General features: G+C 42.9%; 1 protein-coding gene across 1 annotated transcript; it reads left to right on the top strand.

Annotated features, from left to right (window-relative positions):
• Positions 1-1,622: 1,622 nt before the first annotated feature.
• Positions 1,623-25,130, top strand: LOC139386402 (hypoxia-inducible factor 1-alpha-like). The gene is made up of 15 exons (XM_071131974.1): positions 1,623-1,792; positions 7,801-7,988; positions 9,401-9,555; positions 11,445-11,529; positions 11,681-11,796; positions 13,896-14,083; positions 17,204-17,310; positions 20,614-20,761; positions 20,887-21,092; positions 21,387-21,523; positions 21,628-21,720; positions 21,915-22,045; positions 23,263-23,374; positions 23,505-23,628; positions 23,814-25,130. Exons 1-15 carry the CDS (start codon positions 1,761-1,763, stop codon positions 23,873-23,875), a joined length of 1,884 nt encoding a protein of 627 aa, XP_070988075.1. The 5' UTR covers positions 1,623-1,760; the 3' UTR covers positions 23,876-25,130.
• Positions 25,131-26,103: the final 973 nt, after the last annotated feature.

Genomic DNA, 26,103 nt, shown 5'->3' on the forward strand with positions numbered 1-26,103 from the left:
GCAGATTAAACAATGTATCTGTATAATTGGAAAAACACAGACTGTCTGAGCAAGGCGTAGTTTAAGATTTGAACTTGTATGTATGTGCGTAGGATATCTACTGTTTGTGTGGAAGTATGTGCGCAGCTATAAAATGAATGTCTTTGTATATATAATGGACTTCAGAACGTTCTCGTGAATAAACTGTACTATCTTTTTGCATAAGATGAGTCTGACTAATTATTATTAAACCCATGGTCTTACAGGTCTCGGGGATTGGTCAGAGCTATGGATTGTCAGTTATTATCATTGGGATTGAAAATTCTTGTGACAATATCCCACGCCCATATCACACACTCACAAACTTTACATATATATGTGTACATTGTACTATCAATTAGTGAGACTGAGAGCCTCGAAATATCACATTAAATTGTACATATCCACTGTATAGCCTAGTCGTGGTAAAGGTGGTCCCTGTTTCAGTCAGATCTTTGGTCCCATTTGCGTGGGTCAAACAAACAAAAAACATAATGAATAGTGCCTCCCACTTGGTAGGCTAACTGCATGGTGCAGTCGGTGACAAGCAACTGCAGTGACTTGAAGGTGACTGCATAAAAAAAATGCATGACCTTTGATCACATGTTTTTGCAAAGTTCACGTAGTGTGCATGTAGATGCAAGTCAGATTTGTTTTCTTCCTATAACGCAACACACTTTCACATTTATTTAGCGAAACGCATCCATAGGAAGGATCATGGGCGTGCTCAAACTGATCACTTTTGTCAGTCGCCGACTTCCAATGTGTGTTGCATTATGGGGACACACATTGCCTGACTTGCAACTACATGTCGACTGCATGCACTTTACATAAATCATGTGATCCGATTTCATGGCGTTTTGACTACAGTCAACTGTTAGTTTCTGCAGTTGCTCTTTAACAAGTTCAACCAATCATTAGGATGTTTTTGTCTGACCTACACGAACGTGATCAAAGACGTTACTGAAACAGGAACCAATTTAGCTGCCCTGCCGTTCATGTACACAGTAGATATATACAAATTAATGTGATATTTGAGACCGTCACTAATTTAATGTACAATGTGCACACATTTGATATACGTTTGTGATATGGGGGTTGGAGGCGTATTCATTTCGACATTATAAAGACAAACTTTAATTAACAATGACCCTGCCATGCTGATCTGAGCCTTGCTGTTGGAAAACCACATTAGTGTCCGACTTAGGCTGTCGCAAATGCACCTCACCCGACTCCACTCGAATTTATTCTACAGTCGGTTGCTTCAGCCTTACAATATCAAACGAGCCCAATAGATCAAAATTGTGCTTGGGTGCCTTCAGGTCGATTGGACGTTTGCTACGTTGCGTGACCGTTTGTACCGAACGGTACGTTAGCTCAAAACGTTCTTAAAACAGACTTTGAGGTACGTTTGCTCCGTTGCTTGAAGCAATAACGTACGTATTTAAAGGAAAGCGGAGCGTTCTCTAACCCCAATCCCTCTCAGTTTTTCAAATGGTCGTTTAGAACAGCACCATTTCCCTTTAATTGGACGTTGCCGTACTTTTTTTCGCACTGAACGCAGCCCTGTTGTTCATATGGGAATCTGTCCTCTCATTGGCTATAATGTCTGCAAAGGCGGAAGGCAGGCGGTACGAGGCGTTGTGGTTAGATCTTTCTCGCGTTGAACAGAACAGTCAGTATAGAATAAACAATAATAAAACAAAACCTGAAGTGTTAGATTTAACGTTTACGATTTGAATATGGATACGAAAGAAGAGCCTGTTGGAAAACGGTAAGACATTTTTAAACGAGTTCTATATGTATGTTTTCAGTTAGACATCGTCGACGACGTATTCCTAGTGTTCTCGTAGCCTATTGTCTGCCGACTCCAAAATAACCTGGACATGCGCACCCATGTACACATCCGAAATATCAAAATGTTTAACACATTTTTAAAACATTTTTTTTTTTTAAGTACAATTCACTTATTCCATTTTTCAAGTATTGTCTCCCAGGGGCGTCATGTACCCCCAAAATCTGAGAGGGCACAAAGTCCATGAGGAGGAACTGCTTTTTCCTGCTATTTAGGGACAAACATCTGGGTAAGGAATGTAAGTCTTATTTAGTACATTTAGTTATTGCTTGCATTTCTGAAGTCTACCAACCTTGCCGCACAGGCATGTGTAGCTGATGGGGATGTGTGAAACTTACTCCTCAGCCTGAAGGGTCCCCACTTCAGGCTTCAGCTATCTTTTCATGTGGCGTTGACTGGCAAGACTCTTCAGGAGAGTGGTTACTTGTGCTAGCTAGCAAGGCAGAGGATCTGAGCTCGCTCCAGGTATGGTCCGAAGTGGTACTCGGTAAGCAAGCTGCGTGATGTCCCTTACACATGCCAGCTAAAATAGTCAGCCAAGCTACCTACTCTAACTTGATTGATAGCCTGAAATGGCTTCTTAGTAGCTAGTTATGAAGTTGGGAGATTAGGAACCTATCTGGGCTAGCTAAAGCCAACTTGATAAAAACTATGGCTAGTAGTATTACAGACAAATGTTATTATCCTTTTATATATAATATTTTTTTTTTTACACATGACAACTGTGTGGCCATGACACCTATTTGTCACTGCATTTAGATATTGGCTTTGTAAATAGTCCAACTATTAGACAACCTTATTTTATTTGTTGTAGAACATGTTGAGCATATTTAAATATTTATTTTGATACATAGTTTTGGTTGAGGGATTAACTATAATTCAGGATAGGATTGAGTCTACCCAATTCACACACCTCAATATCATCCATCTTGCCCTTATCATGACTCCAGTTGCATTGCATTGGGTCATTCCATGTAGGCTACTTATATGCCGGGTGTGGGAAATGGTCTGATGCTGCCCAAATGCTCTATCTAAATGTTGATCCCCCTCGCTTGCGATCTACGGTTTTGGAACCCTTTGGAAGCTAACTTTTTTTTATATATATTGAAAATAAATATTTTTCAAAAATCAAAAGGTTAAAGAGAGAGGCCTTAGTTCAGTCAAAATCTATATTTGGGTAGATTTACCTTGAGTTGTCTGAACTGAAAGCCCATGGTGACGAGAATCCACAACAATATTTTTTGGGGGGGAATTTTCAGCTTGCAGTGCAGCATTGTTAACATTGGTTTGGCTGTTTACATTCATGAAATTTGGCCATGCTGGCTGTGGCAGAAGTAATAAATAGATGATTGTAGAGTCACCATGGGCCTTCAGACACAACTCAATGTCAGGATAATTAGACCCAAATATAAATTTTGACTGAACTATCCCTGAACTAAACACCTTTTATAGGACTCTATCATGTTTCTGCGGAGGGCTTAGACAGGTTCAGTGTTTAGTAGTCTTAAACAAATCTTTACCTTTTCAAAAGTATACATCTCACACAGTATGGGCTTCAATTGAAGACACATATACCATGTCAAATACAAATTTAAATGTATTTAAGTTTGAGTTTACATCCCAATATTACATTGAAATATAACAAAATGCCTTGCTTCTTTATTGAGCTGTACATGAAGAGACTATTCAGAAATGCTAAGTGGTTGCCTGGCTACCCAAACTCCTTGCTCCGGCCAAATGCTACGCCACACCCATGGACATTAGTTTCTTCTCCGCAATGAGTCTGGATCTGAGTACCTCCCTGACGATTTCTAGAACACACAAATATTCAAACCATTCTGATTGGTCCCAGAAACCGATTGGTTGGGCCAGAGCAAGAACACACGTGGATAAAGCGGCATTTTGAAAAATTGTCATTGGCTTTGATACTCTGGTTAGAGATGATCCAATCGCTGATTACTTTGTTTTGTACAATACCCCTCCTTTTGACATCACCACAAATTACTTCAACGATGGTAGTCTCAAATTGAAGTATGCAGCGAACATAGAGCAGTGGAAAAATTAAGTTTGAGTCATAAGGCTAGCTCAGTGGGTCAATATTCCACTTCAGTGATTCCCCAACATCTTGTCAACATGTGCACAGAAAAGGGAGCAGATATCTCATAACAATCTGTCTGTATAAATGTTTAACTGTAACAAGGCCCAAGTGTTCTTTAGGTGTCAAAAATCTCTCATATCAAATTGTATAAAATCTTTTCATTCCTGTAACTTAAGACAGTATTTTTATGGCCAAAATGACATTCTTTGATATAGACCATTTTTTTCCTTAATGTTTTTTCAACCCCTACAAATACAATTATGTTTTAAGACAGATTCACAAAATATCTTGCACTCTTTAATCATGTAAAAAAAGCTGACGAACAGGCTGGCTGAGAGGCTCCATCTCACTCAAATACCCCTCCCCCACCCCAGCATACCAGCCACTGACCTATAAAGATCCCAGGGGTTAAAAGGATCTGGCTCCAATGAACTGACCAATCAGCAGTCAGGGCCTTGCAGGCAATGCACTCTGACCCCTTCAACACAACAACTGTTACTTCAACAGCAACAAGTACATTATGGGACAGTATGGGTCGGCTGCAGTATTGCTGTGAGATACGAGTGTGACATCATAGCCTATACCAAGGCAGAAGATGGAAACACAATCATCTATTGACAAACAAAATGTTATTTTGCATAGTGTGGGCTGTAGCATTTACTTTTAAATTGTTTGAATAATTGAATAACAATCAATCGTGCAAAATGTGTGGCCAGTGTGTTTGGGAAAGGTGACTGTAAAATATTAAAACATTCTGGCCTCACCTCTACAGAAATGTAATCAAATTTGCCATTGTGCTTTATTTTAGAAAGTAACATGGCCTAGTTCAAACATTTCCAAATCACACAACAAATGAGGGCATTTTCTTTACCATAAAAGGTGAATGGGGGGTGCATTATTCAGGGGGGGGGGGTAACGCTTGTTCACAAGAGCGCAAATATAATATGGTTCTGATTTATCAATGAAAACATGTGTGTATGTTGATTATGACAGTTTGATAAATCCCAATTTGTGGCACACGAAAATCTTAGAATATTCACGTACGCCAGAACCTAGTAAGACATTGATAAATTAAGGCTGGTTTTAATTTGCCCCAAATCTAGAAGTCCGTGATTGGTTAAAATTTGGACCTGACCAAATCTGAACCAATCATATATGTCTATGTTTCACAAGTTTGGACAGTACATTACAGTACAGTAGTGCACAGTGTGGTATAGTACATTACATTCAAGAAAAGTATAGTTTAGTACTGTACAGTAAGGAAGAATAGTAGAGTTCAGTACAGCACACGAGTACACTAGAGTTGTGTACACGAATGTACTGAACTTTAATGTACTTTACTGAACTATACTCTACTTGACTGAACTGACCTCTACTGTTCTGTTCCCTGCTGTACCGTAGAGCGTTGAATCCCACGGGACCTGCGGGTCCCTACAGAGAGCATTGCCATTCGGTAGCATTTCTTTCATGCTGGGAGCGGGCGGTCAGACGGACAACTTTGGCATGATCAGATTTTTTAGTCCTGCAGATTATTTTGAACGGTTGTCTTTCTGTTTCATTTTTTGTGTGTAATCGATTGTATTAAAGCACCTGTCGCACTATTCACAAACTCTCATAGGATAATTATTCTTCATGTTCAGTTGCTTACATCATCTTTTTTGGTGTTGGGTTTGCAAGATCAAATGTGCCCATGCATGTTCTCAGTTAAATAACCAGGCCAGGCCTCTCCAACCCTGTTCCTGGAGAGCTACCCTCCTGTAGGATTTAACCCCAGTTGGAACTAACCTGATTCAGTTTATCAACCAGCTATTGATTAGGATCAGGTGCGCTAGATTAGGGTTGGAGCTAAAACCTACCTTCCAGTAGGTCTCCAGGAACGGGGTTGGAAAGCCCTGCTGTAGGCTAAATGCATGGGCGGAGAATCACATGGTTGTTTTTCCATGGAAATTAACTTCCTAAGTATGATGTGCCGGTGGTTCCTAACCGGTTTTCCGCTGCCCACTGGTGTGCCTTGAGTAACTCTTAAGTGTGCCATGAAACTTTTCCTAATCTTGATTCAACTTTTTTTTTTTAAGAAACTCATTTGTAGACGTGGAATGCACATGGAATTTTGTCTTGGGAGCACTAGTGTCGGTCAGATACATTAAATGGCACATGGTTGCATCTGTACCCTTGTTTCAGGTCCAGTGCGCTCAGGTTGTTACAAATGTATCATTTGAAGGGCCACACATCACGAGTCATTTGGATTATTTTACTTTGTCTTTGAAAACAATTAGCACAGGAAAGTCTGATTAGGCTTAGCCAAAGTAATTTATTTCTTTATGTATGGCTTTGGGCATAGCCTCTGCTATAGAAACAAACGGAGCATGGTTTGTGTCCCTGGTTGCACTTTAACAATGCAGAAAACCGCTCATCTGTATCCCAAACTGTTCAAAACTAAAGACCAGGACTGCTAATCAAGCTGCCTCATACACCTAAAATAACTTTGTGGGACTGTGGTCGGGTTCAGGACCAGTTCTTGCGGGAGGAGGTGGGAGTCGGACAAGACATCAGTGGGAGTGGGCGGGCGTGGAAGGAAAAGGAGTGGAATAAAGAAATCAGTCCCACCCTGTACTGTATTCTACTGAGCTGTACTTTGATGTCCAAACTTGTGAAACAGAGACTTCTATGATTGGTTAAGATTTTGTCCGGTCTGGACCAACCATATTTGTTTGGTAGCGGGTGGCATTAAAATAATAGCCAGTGTGTAGAATAATACCCAAATATGCGAAGGAGGATATTGCACATTTCTACCTTTTTGTGTACATATTTAGTATGCATCACCATGAAGAGAATGGCATCCATAATTATGCATTTCTGTGTGGTACAGATCAGGGACCCATGATGGAATTCCGTTACCGCATTTCTGTTACTGGGCATAAATCCACTTTACTTACTGTAGTTCTGCACCTTTTGAATCTTCATTCGGAGCAAATTATTTTTAAAAACGTGGTCACATAAAAAGGGAGATTTTACCAAACCTCTGGTACCAAACTTTGCATCTGCACAGTTCTTCCAGTAATGTTTTTTTTTTTTTTTTGTAAAATGTTCTGGGGGGGGAATGACAATGGAGGACATGAGGGAGAAGCGGAAGTGGGGGTCCTACTGTTGATTGGGGTCAGATGCCATAAACAGGTTAACAGAGCCTGCCTGTGTCCCTGTGGAGCGAGGGAGGAAATCGGGGGAGGGAGGCAAGAGGAGATTTGAGGGCTGTGGTTTAGGTAGGATCGTTTCCCTTCTCCCTCTCAGACATAGTGTGACTTGGTGAACACGTAAACTACAAATGGTGGCCCCTACATGCTGAATCAAAGCGGAAACAATTTAGGAAATACATTTTGTTCCATCTGTTAGTATGTGTGAGTTTGAATATTTCCATATTCGGTTATGGAGGTGTGATAGCGAGAGTAAAAAGGTCAGAAGTTTGATAATGAAGAGTATTAAACCAATGTTTGAAATTAGAATTTTGTTTGGTGTCTGAGAAGGAAGTGGATATTACACTGTAGATACGAAGTGGATGTTAAATATCTAGTTTGGCATTGTGGACCCAATGACTGACTTCACAGAAAAAATATATTGATATCAGTTTTAAAGGGTTTTAGTCGTTTGGTTAGAATTTCACACATCGGAAAATTTGATTACATTGGTAAGCGCAGGGATGTCAAGAAATCTCAAAGGATTTATCTTCCTGAATGAACACCTCCTCAGTATGCCTTGGTGTGTTCTTCTACTTCTCTTCCTATCTTATCACTTCCTCACAATTTTTTTTCTTCTTCCTCTTCCCTCTATCCAGGTCGAGTACGGATCAGCGGAAGGTGCGTTCCCGGGATGCGGCGCGCTGCAGACGGAGTCTGGAGACGGAGCTGTTCTACAAGTTGGCCCACACCTTGCCCCTCCCCCGCAGAGTCTCCGCCGACCTGGACAAGGCCGCCATCATGAGGGTGACGCTCAGCTTCCTTCGCATGCACCACCTCCGCTCAGGTGGGCTCCCATTGGCCAGTTAGTGGGGCAAAAAAAGTATTTAGTCAGCCACCAATTGTGCAAGTTCTCCCACTTAAAAAGATGAGAGGCCTGTAATTTTCATCATAGGTACACTTCAACTATGACAGACAAAATGAGAAAAAAAATCCTGAAAATCACACTGTAGGATTTTTAATGAATTTATTTGCAAATTATGGTGGAAAATAAGTATTTGATCACCTACAAACATGCAACATTTCTGGCACTCACAGACCTGTAACTTCTTCTTTGAGGCTCCTCTGTCCTCCACTCGTTACCTGTATTAATGGTACCTGTTTGAACTTGTTATCAGTATAAAAGACACCTGTCCACAAACTCAAACAGTCACACTCCAAACTCCACTATGGCCAAGACCAAAGAGCTGTCAAAGGACACAAGAAACAAAATTGTAGACCTGCACCAGGCTGGGAAGACTGAATCTGCAATAGGTAAGCAGCTTGGTTTGAAGAAATCAACTGTGGGAGCAATTATTAGGAAATGGAAGACATACAAGACCACTGATAATCTCCCTCGATCTGGGGCTCCACGCAAGATCTCACCCTGTGGGGTCAAAATGATCACAAGAACGGTGAGCATAAATCCCAGAACCACATGGGGGGACCTAGTGAATGACCTGCAGAGAGCTGGGACCAAAGTAACAAAGCCTACCATCAGCAAGGGCATTGAAGATGAAACGTGGCTGGGTCTTTCCGCATGACAATGATTCCAAACACACCGCCCGGGCAATGAAGGAGTGGCTTCGTAAGAAGCATTTCAAGGTCCTGGAGTGGCCTAGCCAGTCTCCAGATATCAACCCCATAGAACATCTTTGGAGGGAGTTGAAAGTCCGTGTTGCCCAGCAACAGCCCCAAAACATCACTGCTCTAGAGGAGATCTGCATGGAGGAATGGGCCAAAATACCAGCAACGGTGTGTGAAAACCTTGTGACTTACAGAAGACTTACAGAAAACATTTGACCTCTGTCATTGCCAACACAGGGTATATAACAAAGTATTGAGATCAACTTTTGTTATTGACCCATACTTATTTTCCACCATAATTTAAAAATAAATTCATTAAAAATCCTACAATGTGATTTTCTAGATTTTTTTATTTATTTTGTCTGTCATATTTGAAGTGTACCTATGATATAAATTACCGGCCTCTCATCTTTTTAAGTGGGAGAATTTGCACAATTGGTGGCTGACTACATACTTTTTTGCCCCACTGTGTGTCCATGTCCTGTACTGTGACTGGTTGAGAGAGCCAGGCCTACTTTCGTTATTACTTTCCAAGTAGTAACCAACTCCCAAGATGGTGGTAGTCCAGGCCAAGCAGGTTCTGACATGACATGGGATGTGTTTTCTAATGACGTGTGTTTTATGTCATTGCAGGGGACACGAGTGAGGAGCACTTCACAGATGGGGACGAGGACACGGTGGATGCGTTCTACCCCCGGGCGCTGGCAGGCTTCATCCTGGTGATGACCGAGGAGGGGGATATGATTTACCTGGGTGACAGCGTCAGCAAACACCTGGGCATCCCACAGGTACATACAGCTCTATGTTCCTGGCACCGTCTGGGTCATGGGTTTGATTCCCACTGGGGCGATCCATATGAAAATTAATGCACTCACTGTTGTAAATCTCTTTTGAATAAAAAGCATCTACCTAATGGCATATAGTAGTACTATAGCCGTTTACAATTCCACTGCTGTTGTGCGTTGTTCCCATGTGTTTACAATCAGGCTGTATCCACAAAGTTCTATTGAGTATAGTCAGGTAGAATGAATCAGTTAAAGACTTAGTAGAATGCAGACATGATACACTTCCTGCTCGTCGAACATCTCATTCTAAAATCAAGGGCATTAATATGGAGTTGGTCGCCCCTTTGCTATAACAGCCTCTACTCTTCTGGGAAGACTAACCACTAGATGTTGGAACATTGCTGCAAGGACTTGCTTCCATTCAGCCACGAGCATTAGTGAGGTCGGGCACTGATGTTGGGCAATTAAGCCTGGCTCGCAATCAGCGTTCCAATTCATCCCAAAGGTGTTTGATGGGGTTGAGGTCAGGGCTCTGTGTAGGCCAGTTAAGTTATTCCAGACCAATCTCGGCAAACCATTTCTGTATGGACCTCGCTTTGTACACGGGGGCATTTTCATGCTGAAACAGGAAATCCCCAAACTGTTGCCATAAAATTGGAAGCACAGAATCATCTAGAATGTCATTGTATGCTGTAGCGTTAATGTCCCTTCACTGGAACTAAGGGGCCAAGCCCGAACCATGAAAAACAGCCCCAGACCATTATTCCTCCTCCACCAAACTTTACAATTGGCATTTTGCATTTCGGGCAGGTAGCGTTCTCCTAGCATCCGCCAAACCCAGATTCGTCCATGGGACTGCCAGATGAAGCGTGATTCATCACTCCAGAGAACGCTTTACACCACTCCAGCCAATGCTTGACATTGTGCATAGTGATCTTAGGCTTGTGTGTGGCTGCTTGGCCAAGGAAACCCATTTCATGAATCTCCCGATGAACAGTTCTTGTACTGACGTTGCTTCCAGAGGCAGTTTGGAACTTGGTAGTGAGTGTTGCAAACAAGGACAGACGATTTTCACACTTTGCGACCTTCAGCACCCGACGGTCCCGTTCTGTGAGCGCGTGTGGCCTACCACTTCATGGCTGAGCCGTTGTTGCTCCTAGACGTTTCCACTTCACATTAACAGCACTTAGTTGACCAGGGCAGACATTTGACAAACTGACTTGTTGGAAAGGTGGTATCCTATGACAGTGCCACTTTGGCCTTACTGAAAAGCTCAGTGACTTTCAATCTACTGCCAATGTTTGTCTATGGAGATTGCATGGCTGTGTGCACAATTTTATACACCTGTCAGCAATGGGGGTAGCTGAAATAGCCGAATCCTCTCATTTGAAGGGTTGCCCACGTACTTTTGTATATATATATAGTGTATGTGCTCCATATATGTGCTTCCTTTTCTTCTTTCAGAATAGGTTGTCGTCTCTGAGAACCCTCATATTCTACAGAAATATATTTTTTTTTCTCCACTTTTCTTAACTTTATATATTATAATTGTATTTTTTTTAATCATAAATTGACGTGTAGCCATGTAATAATACAATCAACAGTCATTACAAATAATCATCCCACAATAGTGACGTGGGAGCTAAAAGTTAATGGTCCCATAGATTACCCTGCAGGACAAATCTAAGAGTCTGGTTGGATTGCCAAGAAAATGCAGACATCATCCTGTTTGTAGAAGTTAGCAAATACAAGCTACAAAGCACCTGGTGTGATATTCTCTGACTTAGTATTTTGAGAGAACCTGCACTGCAGCTTTTCAGAATCTGTAATTCATGGGAAGGGGCCTGTGTGGTATTGTATTGACATGGTTGTATTGTTATTATGTTGTCTAGCTGGAGTTGCTGGGTCAGAGTGTGTATGACTTTGTCCACCCATGTGACCAAGAGGAGCTACGGGATCTCCTGGCGCCTAGGCCAGGTGAGACAAACCACCCTTTGTATGTTTGTGTGTGCGTTCATACGTACGTGTGTGTGTGAGTGACTGCATGCATGTGTGTGTGTGTGTGTGTGTGTCTATGTTCATCATGCATGCTCACATAGGTTCCAACTCTACCATCTCTCCAACCCAGGTGTGTCCAAGAAGAAACCAGCGCAGCAACACACAGAGATGAACTTTTTCCTTAGGATGAAGAGCACTCTGACTAGTAGAGGGCGCACTGTCAACATAAAGTCTGCCACCTGGAAGGTACGTCTGCCCCCAAGAATCCTCCAGATGTGACGCTTGGCATTCAGGCCAAAGAGTTCAATCTTGGTTTCATCAGACCAGAGAATCTTTTTTCTCATGGTCTGAGAGTCCTTTAGGTTCCTTTTGGAAAACTCCAAGTCGGCTGTCATGTGCCTTTTACTGAGGAGTGGCTTCCCTCTGGCCACTGTACCATAAAGGCCTGATTGGTAGAGTGCTGCAGAGATGGTTGTCCTTATGGAAGGTTCTCCCATCTCCACACAGGAACTCTGGAGCTCTGTCAGAGTGACCATCAGGTTATTGGTCACCTCCCTGACCAAGGTCCTTCGCCCCTGATATCTCAGTTTTGGCTGGGCGGTCAGCTCTAGGTATTCTTGGTGGTTCCAAACTTCTTAGATTTCAGAATTATGGAGGCCACCGTTTTCTTGGGGACCTTCAATGCTGCAGTAATCTTTTGGTACCCTTCCCCAGATCTGTGCCTCTACATAATCCTGTCTCGGAGAACTACGGACAATTCCTTCTACTTCATGGCTTGAGTTTTTCTCTGACATGCACTGTCAAATGTTAGACCTTTATATAGACAGGTCTGTGCCTTTCTAAAACATGTCCGATCAAATGTATTTACCACCGGTGGACGCCAAGTTGTAGACACATCTCAAGGATGATCAATGGAAACAGGATGAACCTGAGCTCAATTTTGAGTCTCAATGCAAAGGGTCTGAATATTTATGTAAACATTTCTAAAAATCTGTTTTCGCTTTGTCATGGGGTATAGATTGATGACGATTTTTATTTAATCCATTTTAAAATAAGGCTCTAACATAACAAAGTCAAGGGGTCTTAATACTTTCCGAATGCACTGTACCTGCTGTCAACTTGTGCACTAGGTTAATATATGAAGCAGATGGCGTTCTTCATTTTGCCTGTTTCATTATGAAGTCGTTCCCCAAGCAGCTGATTGAGTCAGTCACGTGGTATATTGGTTTGCAAAGAGCACACAGAGCAAATGGAAGCGTTGTGACGTGCCGATCCATCCACAGAGAGGTGATCAAGTTACACTTGAAACTCACAACTGTTTGCTAGCTAAATTTTCTCCAGCTATACATTTGGTTTGCTAAGTTGCTAGCTTGCAAGATTTACAGCAGAGACGAGTCCCCTCCTTGATCAAGATTCTTGCTGTTAGGCTGGACAATAGAACGAGTCAAAATTCACCCAAGGCTGAGAGGTTGATCCAGGGGATAACACAGCTTTATTTTCTTAACATTTCTGGACTTTTTGTGGAGTAAACATTTTTGACCATTACAAATCATATTTTTTCCTAACCCCTAAACCTAACCTTAACCCCCAAACCTAACCCTTAAGCTTAAAATCGCATGTGAACAAATTCAGGACATGAAAGAAGTCCTGACTTTTCAAAAAAGTTGTTTTCCTACCTTGTCAGGACATATGGGTGAGTTGTTAGGACGTTGGGGTACTGATAGGAAAACAAGTGTACACACACACACGTGCACCGACACACAGGGCAGGGGTCCATCAGAGACCATGACGGTCAAAAAGCCTTGACCCAGTTACGCTCTGGACTCCAGTAGAGGTGTGTTATTGGGGTGAGTCTGTGTTCTCACTCTTGGCCATGTTACAAGGGTGCCACATCCCAATTTAACACTGTCATTCCAGTACCTCTCCATCTTTCAGTTAGTTGGTCTGCGCCAGAGCTCTGGTCTAAAGTAGTGCACTTTATAGGGAATAGGGTGCCATTCGGGATGGGAGCCTTACTCTTCTATTGAAGAGTCCTTTAAATGTTTTCACTTTCTTCTAACAGGGCATGTCTAGCTTCAAGTCCCACTGTGAATGTTGCTTAACATAGTCCGTCTGCCCTGAGTTGACGCTACAACAGAGATGGCCCCCTTTTTAGTTTAAAGACCCTCGTATCAATTCCCACACAAAATAAAACGAGCAACTGCAGCCCCTTATGATGAGTTCAGATTTGTTTGTGTCCCCCATCCCTGCTCTACAACATTCACATGGGTCCTGATGCCCATTCATGTGCCCTGTAAGTATATATGGATAGCCATTGTTATCTTACTGCAGTCTGTGGCCCCCAGGTGCTGCACTGTACAGGCCACATGCGTGTGTGCTGCAGTGGCGAGGATTCATCACCTCCTGCAGGCAGCTTCATGACAGTGCTGTGTGAGCCCATCCCCCATCCGTCTAGTGTGGAGTTCCCCCTGGACCGGAGCACGTTCCTCACTCGACACAGCATGGACCTGTGCTTCACACACTGCGATGGCAGGTGAGGCTGAGCGAACACACACACGGGGTGTATTATTTTGTGCCGGTTCTGTTGCAAAACATTTCTTCAACGTGATGTAAAATATGTTGGGTTCTTAAACGGAAGTTGTAGTTGATTTAAATTTTATGATTTCCACGCGTTGTCATTCCAATCCGAAAAGTGTTTGGCTCCAGCTGCCCAGGACCGAGTTTGGGAAACCCTGCTTGATAGTGGAGGGAAGTCCTGGGGTCGCTTCCAACTTCTTCCAGACGCAATTTTTATTTTTTTTAAGAGCGACACGACTGAACTGCAATTTCCGTTTAAGAACAAAATGCAACTCAACAGCGTTTTGGAGTGAAGTTTTGTTTGCAAAACGTTTTTGCAACAGAATCACAGAATACACCCATGATTAAACCAGACCGAACGCTCACTTTTAGGCTAGTACACACACACACGGCAACAGAAACCTCACACACATACACCCTAGGGTTCCCGTTAGCCGGTAATAGCAGGCTTTTGTTCGAACAAGTTAATTTTAGTTTTTTGCAGATGGAAATACGTTTGACTGGGCATGCATATCGGTCTATAGGTTAATTTGCATAATCTAGTGAAATGTAATTGGTGCGTGTGTACAGTATATTCGTTATGTAGGTGTACAGTATATTCGTTATGTAGGTGTACAGTATATTCGTTATGTAGGTGTACAGTATATTCGTTGTATCTTATTTATCACCTGCATACAGATACAGAGCCTTTGAGTGGAAAATCTGTCAGACCTCACAAGAGGTGCTGCTGCACCTGGGAACTCTGAAAATACGAGGTCAAATCATGACATCCGTGATCTTCAGGTTTGAAAGTCGGAGCTCTAGCAAGAGGCCCGTGTTGGAATTCCAAGTTGGATGACTGTTCAAAACTAATTTCACAACAAAAGTTTTCCCGTTAATTGCATTCAGAATTCAGTAAGAAGGACCGCACATCGTTGCATCCTCGACTTGCATGTTCTGTTAATACGAGTTACCATATTCTAAAAGTGGTTTCTGTCACTCAGAGCACCGTGGGTAGACTCCCTAATCAGGTTACGCACTTAGTGCATATTGGTCCGGTACATTTCTCAAATATCTGGTCAATTAAAATGTTGCCGGTCAAATGTCCTCTGTCACATTTTCCGAACAGAAACCCTGATACACACACACACACTAAAGGGGATTGTCAAGTGAATAAAAGCTGGGGTTGGAACCGGTTCAGGGAACCGCACCAAAATACGTAAAAGAGGAACGGAAACAGAACCGGCAACGAAAGTGTTCAATCTCCAGTGTTCCAGAACAGAACCGTTATTTTCAAATCTTGAGAACCGTTTAATAATATTTTTTGTTTAAAATATATGCATAATATCTAGTATATAATGATGTAATTCAGTGAAGTGCTGATGCTAGTAATAGCCTAAACACATTCCAAGTCATGCCATGATGTTCAGAACTTCAAGCCCCCTAAAAGTTCACCCCTTTTTCTCGCTCTCTCACCACTCATGAAATTTCAGTCGCACCTGCACTTGTATGCCCAATCAAACAACATGTAAACTACTTGCTCACCTGTTTCGTAGCAAGCTTCTCTATCCACGCTAATTGGTGGAGTAAATGAATGAGCTGAATGTAAAATAATGTTGATTTCACAAGTTAAAAATATTACGAAAAGGAACTAAATAAACCATTACTTTTGGGTGGATTTGACCCGGTTCAGAACTTTATTATATTATAGGAGTTCAGAACAGAATGATTGGAAAATTATTTTGGTTCCCAACCCCTGAATAAAAGAGGAGCAATTGCCGATATAGTCAATCATAAATCAATTATATTTCATATATGTTGCAACAGGGAGACAACCTCCAACATAGAAAAAGTCTGCCTGGACTCCTCGGATAAGGCCCTTCATCCACTATCAGCAGACAACTGTTCTGTCAACAAGGTCATTAAATATTCTCAGACTGCAGCTAAATCAGTGGCCTTAGCCACCGTCGGCACAGATTACCAGAAAGTATACCATCGGCACTTAAACAGGTCAAAGGTCTGTTTTTAAGAAGTTAAAAGATATCAGTAGTCAGTTAAAACAGATAATTATAGACTAACAGAACTACTTAACCAAACATGTCATTAACATAGCAGCACCCACTCGTAGCACGCGCTCCAGCAGGTATATCTCACTGGTAACCCCAAAGCCAATTCCTCCTTTGGTCATCTTTCCTTCCAGTTCTCTGCTGCCAATGACTGGAACGAACTGCAAAAATCTCTGAAGCTGGAGACTCGTATCTCCCTCACTAGCTTTAAGCACCAGCTGTCAGAGCAGCTCACGGATCACTGCACCTGTACATAGCCCATCTGTAAACAGCCCATCTATCTACCTACCTCATCCCCATACAGTATTTATTTATTTATCTTGCTCCTTTGCACCCCAGTATCTCTACTTGCACATTCATCTTCTGCACATCTACCATTCCAGTGTGTAATTGCTATATTGTAATTACTTCACCACCATGGCCTATTTATTGCCTTAACTCCCTTATCTTACCTTATTTGCACTCACTGTATATAGACTTTTTGTTTTATTTTGTTCTACTGCATTATTGACTGTTTTGTTTATTCCATGTGTAACGCTGTGTTGTATGTGTCAAATTGCTATGCTTTATCTTGGCCAGGTCGCAGTTGTAAATGAGAACTTGTTCTCAACTAGCCTACCTGGTTAAATAAAGGTGAAATATAAAATAAACATTATATTAGCATGGCTAATTCCAGTTTCACCTCCTAGGGGAATGTATCCCTCGGGGTCTCTCCACATATATAAATATAATTGTAACATATCATTAACAAATAAAATACAGGAAATCATTTAATAAAATAATTTCCCACTACACACAGACAGCTGGAGATGGTCATCCCCATACCGTGGGAAAGTTTATAACCATTGTTGCCCGCTCTCAGCGGGGCTCATAGAATTACAATAACTCATAACTAATTTACCCCAGCAGATTAAGATACCATGTTCTACCATTCCCTCTTGCAATACTACCATACTACATCATCTCTGGTTGTTGACTCCAAGCTGACCTCTCACCCCTGACACCTCCTTCTGTCTCCACTGTCTTGCCAGGGTGTCAGAGCTAGTAGGATACGAGCCAGAAGATCTGATTGGCAAATCTGCCTACAAATTCCATCATGCCCTGGACTCAGATCATGTGACCAACAGCCTGCACATCCGTGAGTCTCTGAGAGCAGTGTGGATTGTAGGTGGAAGGGCCCATGCTAAAACATTGGTTTCACTGAACTAGACCGCAGTCCAAATTCAACGTAGACAGCCCTCGGCTCTAAACGTAAAGTGTCACATTTAATCAAAACTGCTGCTACAGCTGGCTAGCTAGTTTTATAGTTTGGTCATTTATTCCAATACATTTCAGAATTCCCAAACATGTTTATGAAGCTAGCTACTTTTTATAGGGTCCTCATTATGACACTAAGCAATTTGCCAATGATAAAATCATTGTAATCTGTATATATATATATTTTTAATGCAAGCTAGCTTCATAATTTTGTCTGACATGCCGAAAATGCAGCAGTTTTGATTAAATGTGACACTTTGCGGCCACCGAAGTATGACGTGACTACAGTTTGCATTGAATTGTGGGTCATATCAAACACCACAAGTGATTAGTTCTTCACTCGCTCCCTTGAGCAAAATCAAGTGCTGAGGGGGCAATGTTACATCTTGATCACACCGATAGTGTTATTGTGTGAAATAGTAAGCAGCATCATCTGGATATGTGTGCAACAAATGTTCAACATTCACCTTCTGCTACCATTTGTCAAGCCGTCTACCAGACAGTTTGACGCTTACGTTCAATAAATCCAACATCTGCACCACACAGAACGTAATGCAACTGTCTCTGCAACGCAGTGCTGCAAGGAAATTAATATACTTCTGGTGTACCAAAATGCCATGACGCTGTCAATCAAACTGCATCCGGTTTAGACTGGGATTTCCCCCAAGGGAAAGTGACTAGCACGAGGGCTGAGGGGGGTCGAAATAACGTGTTTGGACTGCAGCCCTAGTCTCCTTTGTAACTTTATCATGTGACAAATGACAGTACTATGAGAGTATGTGTAACACTGTAACGTGTTATGCCTGTGAGTGATGCGTAAGTAACTTGACACTGTGAGTACTGGGGACGAAGTGTTGTTGTGACAGCTGTTGTCGGGCAGACTTGATATGCTACTGTTCAGCCTTTCCTCCTGGGTGCATGTGGGAAGCATACTGGTCAGTGTGAACAGAGCCATGGACAAAGACATCAGAGCTACTGCTAGGCTCTGCTCGAATGCATAGGGGTGTTTCTCAATATGCATACTACCATGCTCCACAATCTCATGCTCTGAGTGCATTCTCCCAGGACGTTCTCTTGAGCATGTTCTTGTGAGGATGAGAGTGTGGAGAACACAAAAAACATTACATTTAAGAAGCACTCGCACTCCCCCTTACTGTATTACCTCACACTATACCTCCCCATTCACTGAACCTTCTTCCAGCCAGGGTAATGGCAACAATGGAGACCAAACAAGATATACACAAAGCAAACATTGTACTTCATAATGATCAGCTAGCTATACTGACTTGCCTAGTTAAATAAAGGTTTAATAAATTTGAATCATTATAATCTAACTAGCCAGCTAGTTAAACAGGCACAAATTACCTAAAACTAATGTTTTGCAAGGTAGAAGTCAATTCTTCGTGGGTAGTTGGCCACAAATAATTGTTAGCTAGCCAGTTAGACCTATTGACTTACGCTTTGATCAAACCGATAGTTTTATTACGCGAAATAGTAAGCAGCATCATCTGGATATGTGTCCAACAAAAGTTCAACATTCGCCTTCTGCTACCATTTGTCAAGCCGTCTATACCAGACAGTTTGACGCTTACGTTCGATAAATACAATGTATGTACCACACAGAACGCACTGCAACTGCCTCTGCAACGCAACGCTGCAAGGCAAACGTAGCATTCCATTGGAAATTAATTGAACTTCTGGTGTACCAAAATGCAATAACGCTGTTGTTACTCTGGGCTCGCAATCTACGCACAATACTGTGGGTATTGTAGGCAGGGTAACATCCCAAAATGAACACAGCATGTATTTATTAATGCATCAAGATATAATATTGTATTCTGACAACATATGAGATGTGAATGGGCAACATTTAATTCCAAAGTCTGAGTTTATTTTTCTCTCGCTTCAGCTCAAAGAATGGCTGCCATTGATTTTCAAGAAATGTTCGTATTTCTTTTACGTGGTTGCTTCATATATCTGTGCATACTTTCCGTTGAAGCTTGTATCGACGCATGCTTCAAAATACATTCAAACGGGAGTACGCATTCGAGAAGTGCCCTCTGTGCTCCGTTTCGCATACTTTGATTTAGACCGGCATGGTAGTATGCATTTTGAGAAACATCCATAGTCTATCATCAGACCACTGAGGCTTTGAGTAGCAACAATCATCACAGAGTTCTGATAAATGTAACAGCTGCGTAATGGAGCGAGATACTCAACGCTTTTTTATTTAAAAAAAAATATATATCCATCAAATATTGACTAAAATTATATCAGAAACAATTGTATAATAACAGACGCATGTATGTAATCCATCAGTTTTGGTGGGAATTCACGTTTCATCTTTGACCTATAATGTTATTTTGTAAAGCTTTCACCGTAGATTCCACTCATATTCATGGTTGTTGTTTTTTTTGTCAAATCCTCTTGTATATTCAACATTAAGTGGTGACGATCTTTTTAAGAAAATTATAACCCCCAGTTTTATAATCTAAATGCTGTGCTCTATAATTGACCAACGCACAAATAGTTTACATTGTGTGGAAGATCGAAACCCGTATTTAGGAGATTTGGCTGTTCCTTATCAGGAGTGGCTTCCATTGCAGGTGAGTTACTGTGAACATTTCAAATGATTTAATCATAACTCTTTTTTTTAAACTGGCCCATAAAGGAACACTCACCTGTACAAAGATCGCTTTCTCCTCTGTCTTGTGGTATAAATATCATCTTTGTGCATTTTAATCCCCATCCACGTGTCGGCGTTGTAAAAGATGCTGATCAAAATCTTCATATCGCTGTTGACATTTTGAAGGGAACCAGCATGTGTTTGAGCGGTCATGACAGACATTAGCGCAAACATAAAATCTACAGGAAAATTTGCCTTGTACAAGCAAGGAATGGGCATTGATTTTCTTTTTAAACAAATCGACCCAACAACAATTATTTGACATTCATTTTACACCACACAAAAAACAGGGAAGTAATGGCTGGAAAGGGGAATCCTGAGGTGGGCGGGGCATGCGCTTTACTAGCTTTTAGGAGTGCTACAGTGAAGTGGTCAACTTGAAGTGTGCGTGTGTGCCGGTGGGTGTATACACATGTTTTATCTGTGTACATTTATATGTGTACATTTCTAATTGTCATCCACTGACCTGTCCTACCCACTGCCCCTCCCCCATCCCAGTTCTGTCCAAAGGCCAGGTGTGCACCAGTCTATACCGTTTCCTGGCTAAGAGTGGGGGCTTCGTGTGGGCAGAGACCCAGGCTACAGTCATCTACAACAACAAGACCTCTCAACCAGAGGCTGTGGTCTGTCTTAACTTTATCCTCAGGTAATGCCCACCTCCTCTCATCTCCTTTTTCATGACACATATGTTCATCCCTTTCCATTCTCCCTACTGTACATCTTCTCCATACTTATCATCTGTCACTGTCTGTCTTTGTGTCTTTCTCTCAGTGTGGTGGAGCAGGCGGATGTGGTGTTCTCAGTAGAGCAGACTGGCTGTGGGCTGAAGAGTGATCCTGTCTCTGAGGCCTCCGAGGAGACCGTGTGTGACAGTGACAACAGCAGCAGTGCAGAGCTCTCCCTCCAGCTGAAGGAGAACCCAGAGGACCTCCTCCAACTGGCCCCTGTCTCAGGAGACCCCATCGTACCCCTCACAGGTCATCCTCAAACTTGAATTCACACCTTAGTACTATACTAACGTGTGGTTAGTGTCTCCCCTGAGATTGGAAGTTTGGGAGTTTGTTCCCCGGTGGAATACCAAAAGATTCTGTGGCCTGAGGCCCTACGACAGACTAGTGTACTAGTAGATCAAGCTGCCTCATGCTACAGAAGCAGCCTCCTGCCCTATGGGCCATTCTGGCTCAGACGAGGCTTACTTACTACAAATTAATTCACTGTCATGAGTGCTCACAGGGCTTTTTATGTTTGTGCCTTGACATGTGTTTCTGCAGACTTTGCGGAGCCGTCGTTCGGTCTTCCATCAAGCTCTGACTCCGCCCCAGATTTCCCTCAGGAACTGTGCACCCCTGAGCTGTGGAAGCTCCTCTCACCCATATTCAGCAAGCTCACCTCATCAGCACCAGCGCTGGTAAGAACTTTAGTTGATTCTTAAATGTCAGTAAAGATACAGTATCTAGAGTCTAGTGTTCTCACTGATGAGGAGTCCACTATATATATATCTGTCCTCGTCAGATCCCCATTGAGGAGCTGCCAATAGAGGACGAGGTGGCAAAGTTGTTTGCGGTCTGTCCAGATGAGAGCGTGCAGAAGAGAAACCAGCCTGAGGTACATGCAGTATACAGCTGAACACATAATGATGTGCATGGTCGCCACACAATTACCTAGCTAGACCACACACAACAGAGCTGGATTTCTAGTGCTTTCCTATTTCTTCAATACCTCAAACTATTTTGAAAGAGGGACATTAGTAAGAGGGAGCCTATACCTGGGATTGAGCAGTCTGTCTCCTGTGCTGGTAGGACATGGAAGTGGTTGATCTGGACATGCTGGCTCCGTATATCTCCATGGATGATGATTTCCTGCTCAGCATCCAGCTCCCTGAGACCCCTGACAGCCCCTCCCCAGAGCCCCCCACTGCTACCAGGAAACGGTAACCATCTACTCTACTGACCCACTGCTGTCTGGGTCACACCAGTGAGAGAGACAAGCCGACTGGTTGGATTTAGTGACAGTGGTGTTTGGATGTTTTGGAGTGACAGTGGTGTTGGCTGTTTTGGAGTGACAGTGGTGTTGGCTGTTTTGGAGTGACAGACAGTGGTGTTTGGATGTTTTGGAGTGACAGACAGTGGTGTTTGGATGTTTTGGAGTGACAGACAGTGGTGTTTGGATGTTTTGGAGTGACAGACGGTGGTGTTTTGGAGTGACAGACGGTGGTGTTTTGGCGTGACAGACGGTGGTGTTTTGGCGTGACAGACGGTGGTGTTTTGGAGTGACAGACGGTGGTGTTTTGGAGTGACAGACGGTGGTGTTTTGGAGTGACAGACGGTGGTGTTTTGGAGTGACAGACGGTGGTGTTTTGGAGTGACAGACGGTGGTGTTTTGGCGTGACAGACGGTGGTGTTTTGGCGTGACAGACGGTGGTGTTTTGGCGTGACAGACGGTGGTGTTTTGGCGTGACAGACGGTGGTGTTTTGGCGTGACAGACGGTGGTGTTTTGGCGTGACAGACGGTGGTGTTTTGGCGTGACAGACGGTGGTGTTTTGGCGTGACAGACGGTGGTGTTTTGGCGTGACAGACGGTGGTGTTTTGGCGTGACAGACGGTGGTGTTTTGGCGTGACAGGCGGTGGTGTTTTGGAGTGACAGGCGGTGGTGTTTTGGAGTGACAGGCGGTGGTGTTTTGGAGTGACAGGCGGTGGTGTTTTGGAGTGACAGGCGGTGGTGTTTTGGAGTGACAGGCGGTGGTGTTTTGGAGTGACAGGCGGTGGTGTTTTGGAGTGACAGGCGGTGGTGTTTTGGAGTGACAGGCGGTGGTGTTTTGGAGTGACAGACGGTGGTGTTTTGGCGTGACAGACGGTGGTGTTTTGGCGTGACAGACGGTGGTGTTTTGGCGTGACAGACGGTGGTGTTTTGGCGTGACAGACGGTGGTGTTTTGGAGTGACAGACGGTGGTGTTTTGGAGTGACAGGCGGTGGTGTTTTGGAGTGACAGGCAGTGGTGTTTTGGAGTGACAGGCGGTGGTGTTTTGGAGTGACAGGCGGTGGTGTTTTGGAGTGACAGGCGGTGGTGTTTTGGAGTGACAGACGGTGGTGTTTGGATGTTTTTGGAGGGACAGTGTTGCTGAACGTTCCAAACTGTAACTTCCACAGAAGTCATGAGCAGGATGAAGACATGCCCTCCCAGCTGATGAGTCAGGACAAGAGACCGAGACACTTGGTGTCTCCCATCCAGCACAAACTGCTTCTCAGCTACGCCCTGCTGGTGAGGAGGGCCTTTAAGATTGTGGGAGGAGGGGGTTGGGAACAGTGGAAAACATTTGTTCAAGGTATCATTAAAATGACTTCATGCACAATGATGTGTTATTTAAGTTGAAATGGTTTGTTTGTTTCAGGACTGCCTGGAGGATGTAGACAACCCAGAGTTGGAGCTGGGGTCAATCCCCCACAGGCGGAGCCAACTGCTGACGGACAGAGACCCCATCCTCTGTGAAGCCCAGGGACTATGTGACACTGCAGGTACAAACACACGTCATGGTACTACTGTATCTTGGGCAAATATTTAGTACGCAAATGCCAGACATGAAGCCTGTCATACTGTACCTACCAAATTCAACTTAGCTAATATCTACTGAAATAGGTGATGATGACCAATCCACCTCAGTTCTCCACCTCTTCCTCTTCTCTCTCATGTTCTCCCCCAGCCTTGATGAGGGACCTCTTCTTGTCCCGCCCACCTGACCCCCTGACCTCCTCTCTGACTTGAGGAAGCAGCTGCCAATCTTCCCCTGCCAGCTGGGGAGTGCAGAGATCACAGAGCCTCAACAGGATTCACACACTCCCCAACCAGACACCAGCACCTCTTACTCAGACTTCCTCACTCTTGCCATCCCATGTTCACAACAACAGCCTGTTATGGTTTTCCTTCTTTTCTCTCTGAACTACTCTTTCATGTCTCAGAGTAGGGGGCAGTACTAGGTTCACCCCCCCCCCCCCCCTTCTCATTCAGGGTTGATAAGTGTTCTCCTCTATTCTTGTGAACACTTGTAGACTTTAGTCTAAACACTACATTGACCCCATGGTGCTTCCGAGGTCAGAACAGAAAAAAAAAAACATATGTACAGTAAGTCTGACAAAGTGGTGTTTTAGGACACAGTGATGACCCTTCAGTTGGTCTATTGTTGTTTAGTACGGTATGTGGACCTGACAGTCTGTACAGGACATTTTAGGTTAATTATTATATTATTATTTTGTAACAAACACACAACGGTTATAATATCTCCCAATAATACCTCAGAACGATCGTCAGTGGCATATATGGGTCATTTTTATAAGAAAAGATCAAAAATAATTACTATCAACACAAGCCATTGCTATTGACCAGTTGGATGCAGTACTCAGGCAGTTGTTACCTCAATAAATAATCTGTAGGTCAAACTCGACTGTCATAAAAGGGCTCTTTGACTGCCATCTCTTTCCAACCAAACTGACAAATTATTTCAGAGGCATCTTTTTACCTCAGCTTTTTTTTATATACTTTACATGCTAGACTTTAGAACAATTTGATGTATTAAAATGTTTTGTATGCTCGCTTATAAGACTACTATTGTATGAACCGCAATGTTTTCGTTGTTTTTATCATGTATTTTTCTAGGTGGCGCCAGATGATCACCTTGTCATTTAATCAGTAATTATTTCTTTTCGGAATATGGTTGCTATTTTGCAAATCCAGTGGATAAATATCTGATATACGCCTTTTGCGTATTCATTTCACACCAAGTAGAAATGATTACTTAACACCTTGTTAATTACTCCCCCGTTGTTGTCTTTTATTATGAATCTATCGTTTAGGAGAAAAGATCATTGGTTTGAAGCACACACAGGATTTATTTTAGTTGCTTGTTTATAAGATTATTGCATTTAGATTCATCTTAATGTTTTCGTTCCATTTAGACATTTGCCTTTTATCATAACTTTCATTTTCAGACTAGTGTTATTGACTGAATAAACTGATAGACAAATTCACGTTTTATTATGTTAAGAAATACTGCCATCTTGTGGTGTTAATGGTAGATTTATATTTAGGTTGCTGCCTGACTTCGGATTGCATCTTGTTGCTTTACTTGATATTCAATAATGCTCCTTTATCAGGGCAAACTGATATCGGAAACCCAGAAGTAAAATCTTTTGTTACATTTGTCTGTCTAGAGATTAGGGCACTTCTGACCTTGTTTTATTCAGGGGAAGTTGAACATCTTCCAAGTGTGTGCCATGACCATAACACCCATAACACTTCACCATAGCTACAAAGTAACTGGCACTTTAGAGCAGGATTGTCCTGCCCGAGGGGTCCAATCCAGCCGTGTGTGTATGTATATAATCACACACGTACATATACACACATACGTGTGTGTGTGGATATATATCACACACGTACATATGTGTTTGTGTATATACACTGCTGAAATCAAACTGTACACTTAGGAAGCAACACTGATTGACAAATTTCACATGCTGTTGTGCAAATGGAATAGACAACAGGTGGAAATTATAGGCAATTAGCAAGACACCCCCAATAAAGGAGTGGTTCTGCAGGTGGTGACCACAGACCACTTCTCAGTTCCTATGCTTCCTGGCTGATGTTTTGGTCACTTTTGAATGCTGGCGGTGCTTTCACTCTAGTGGTAGCATGAGACGGAGTCTACAACCCACACAAGTGGCTCAGGTAGTGCAGCTCATCCAGGATAGCACATCAATGCGAGCTGTGGCAAGAAGGTTTGCAAGAAGGTTTGCTGTGTCTGTCAGCGTAGTGTACAGAGCATGGAGGCGCTACCAGGAGACGTGGAGGAGGCCGTAGGAGGGCAACAACCCAGCAGCAGAACCGCTACCTCTGCTTTTGTGCAAGGAGGAGCACTACCAGAGCCCTGCAAAATGACCTCCAGCAGGCCACAAATGTGCATGTGTCTGCTCAAACGGTCAGAAAAAGACTCCATG

Source organism: Oncorhynchus clarkii, chromosome 27 (assembly GCF_045791955.1).
Source record: "Oncorhynchus clarkii lewisi isolate Uvic-CL-2024 chromosome 27, UVic_Ocla_1.0, whole genome shotgun sequence".
Taxonomy (NCBI): Eukaryota; Metazoa; Chordata; class Actinopteri; order Salmoniformes; family Salmonidae; genus Oncorhynchus; species Oncorhynchus clarkii.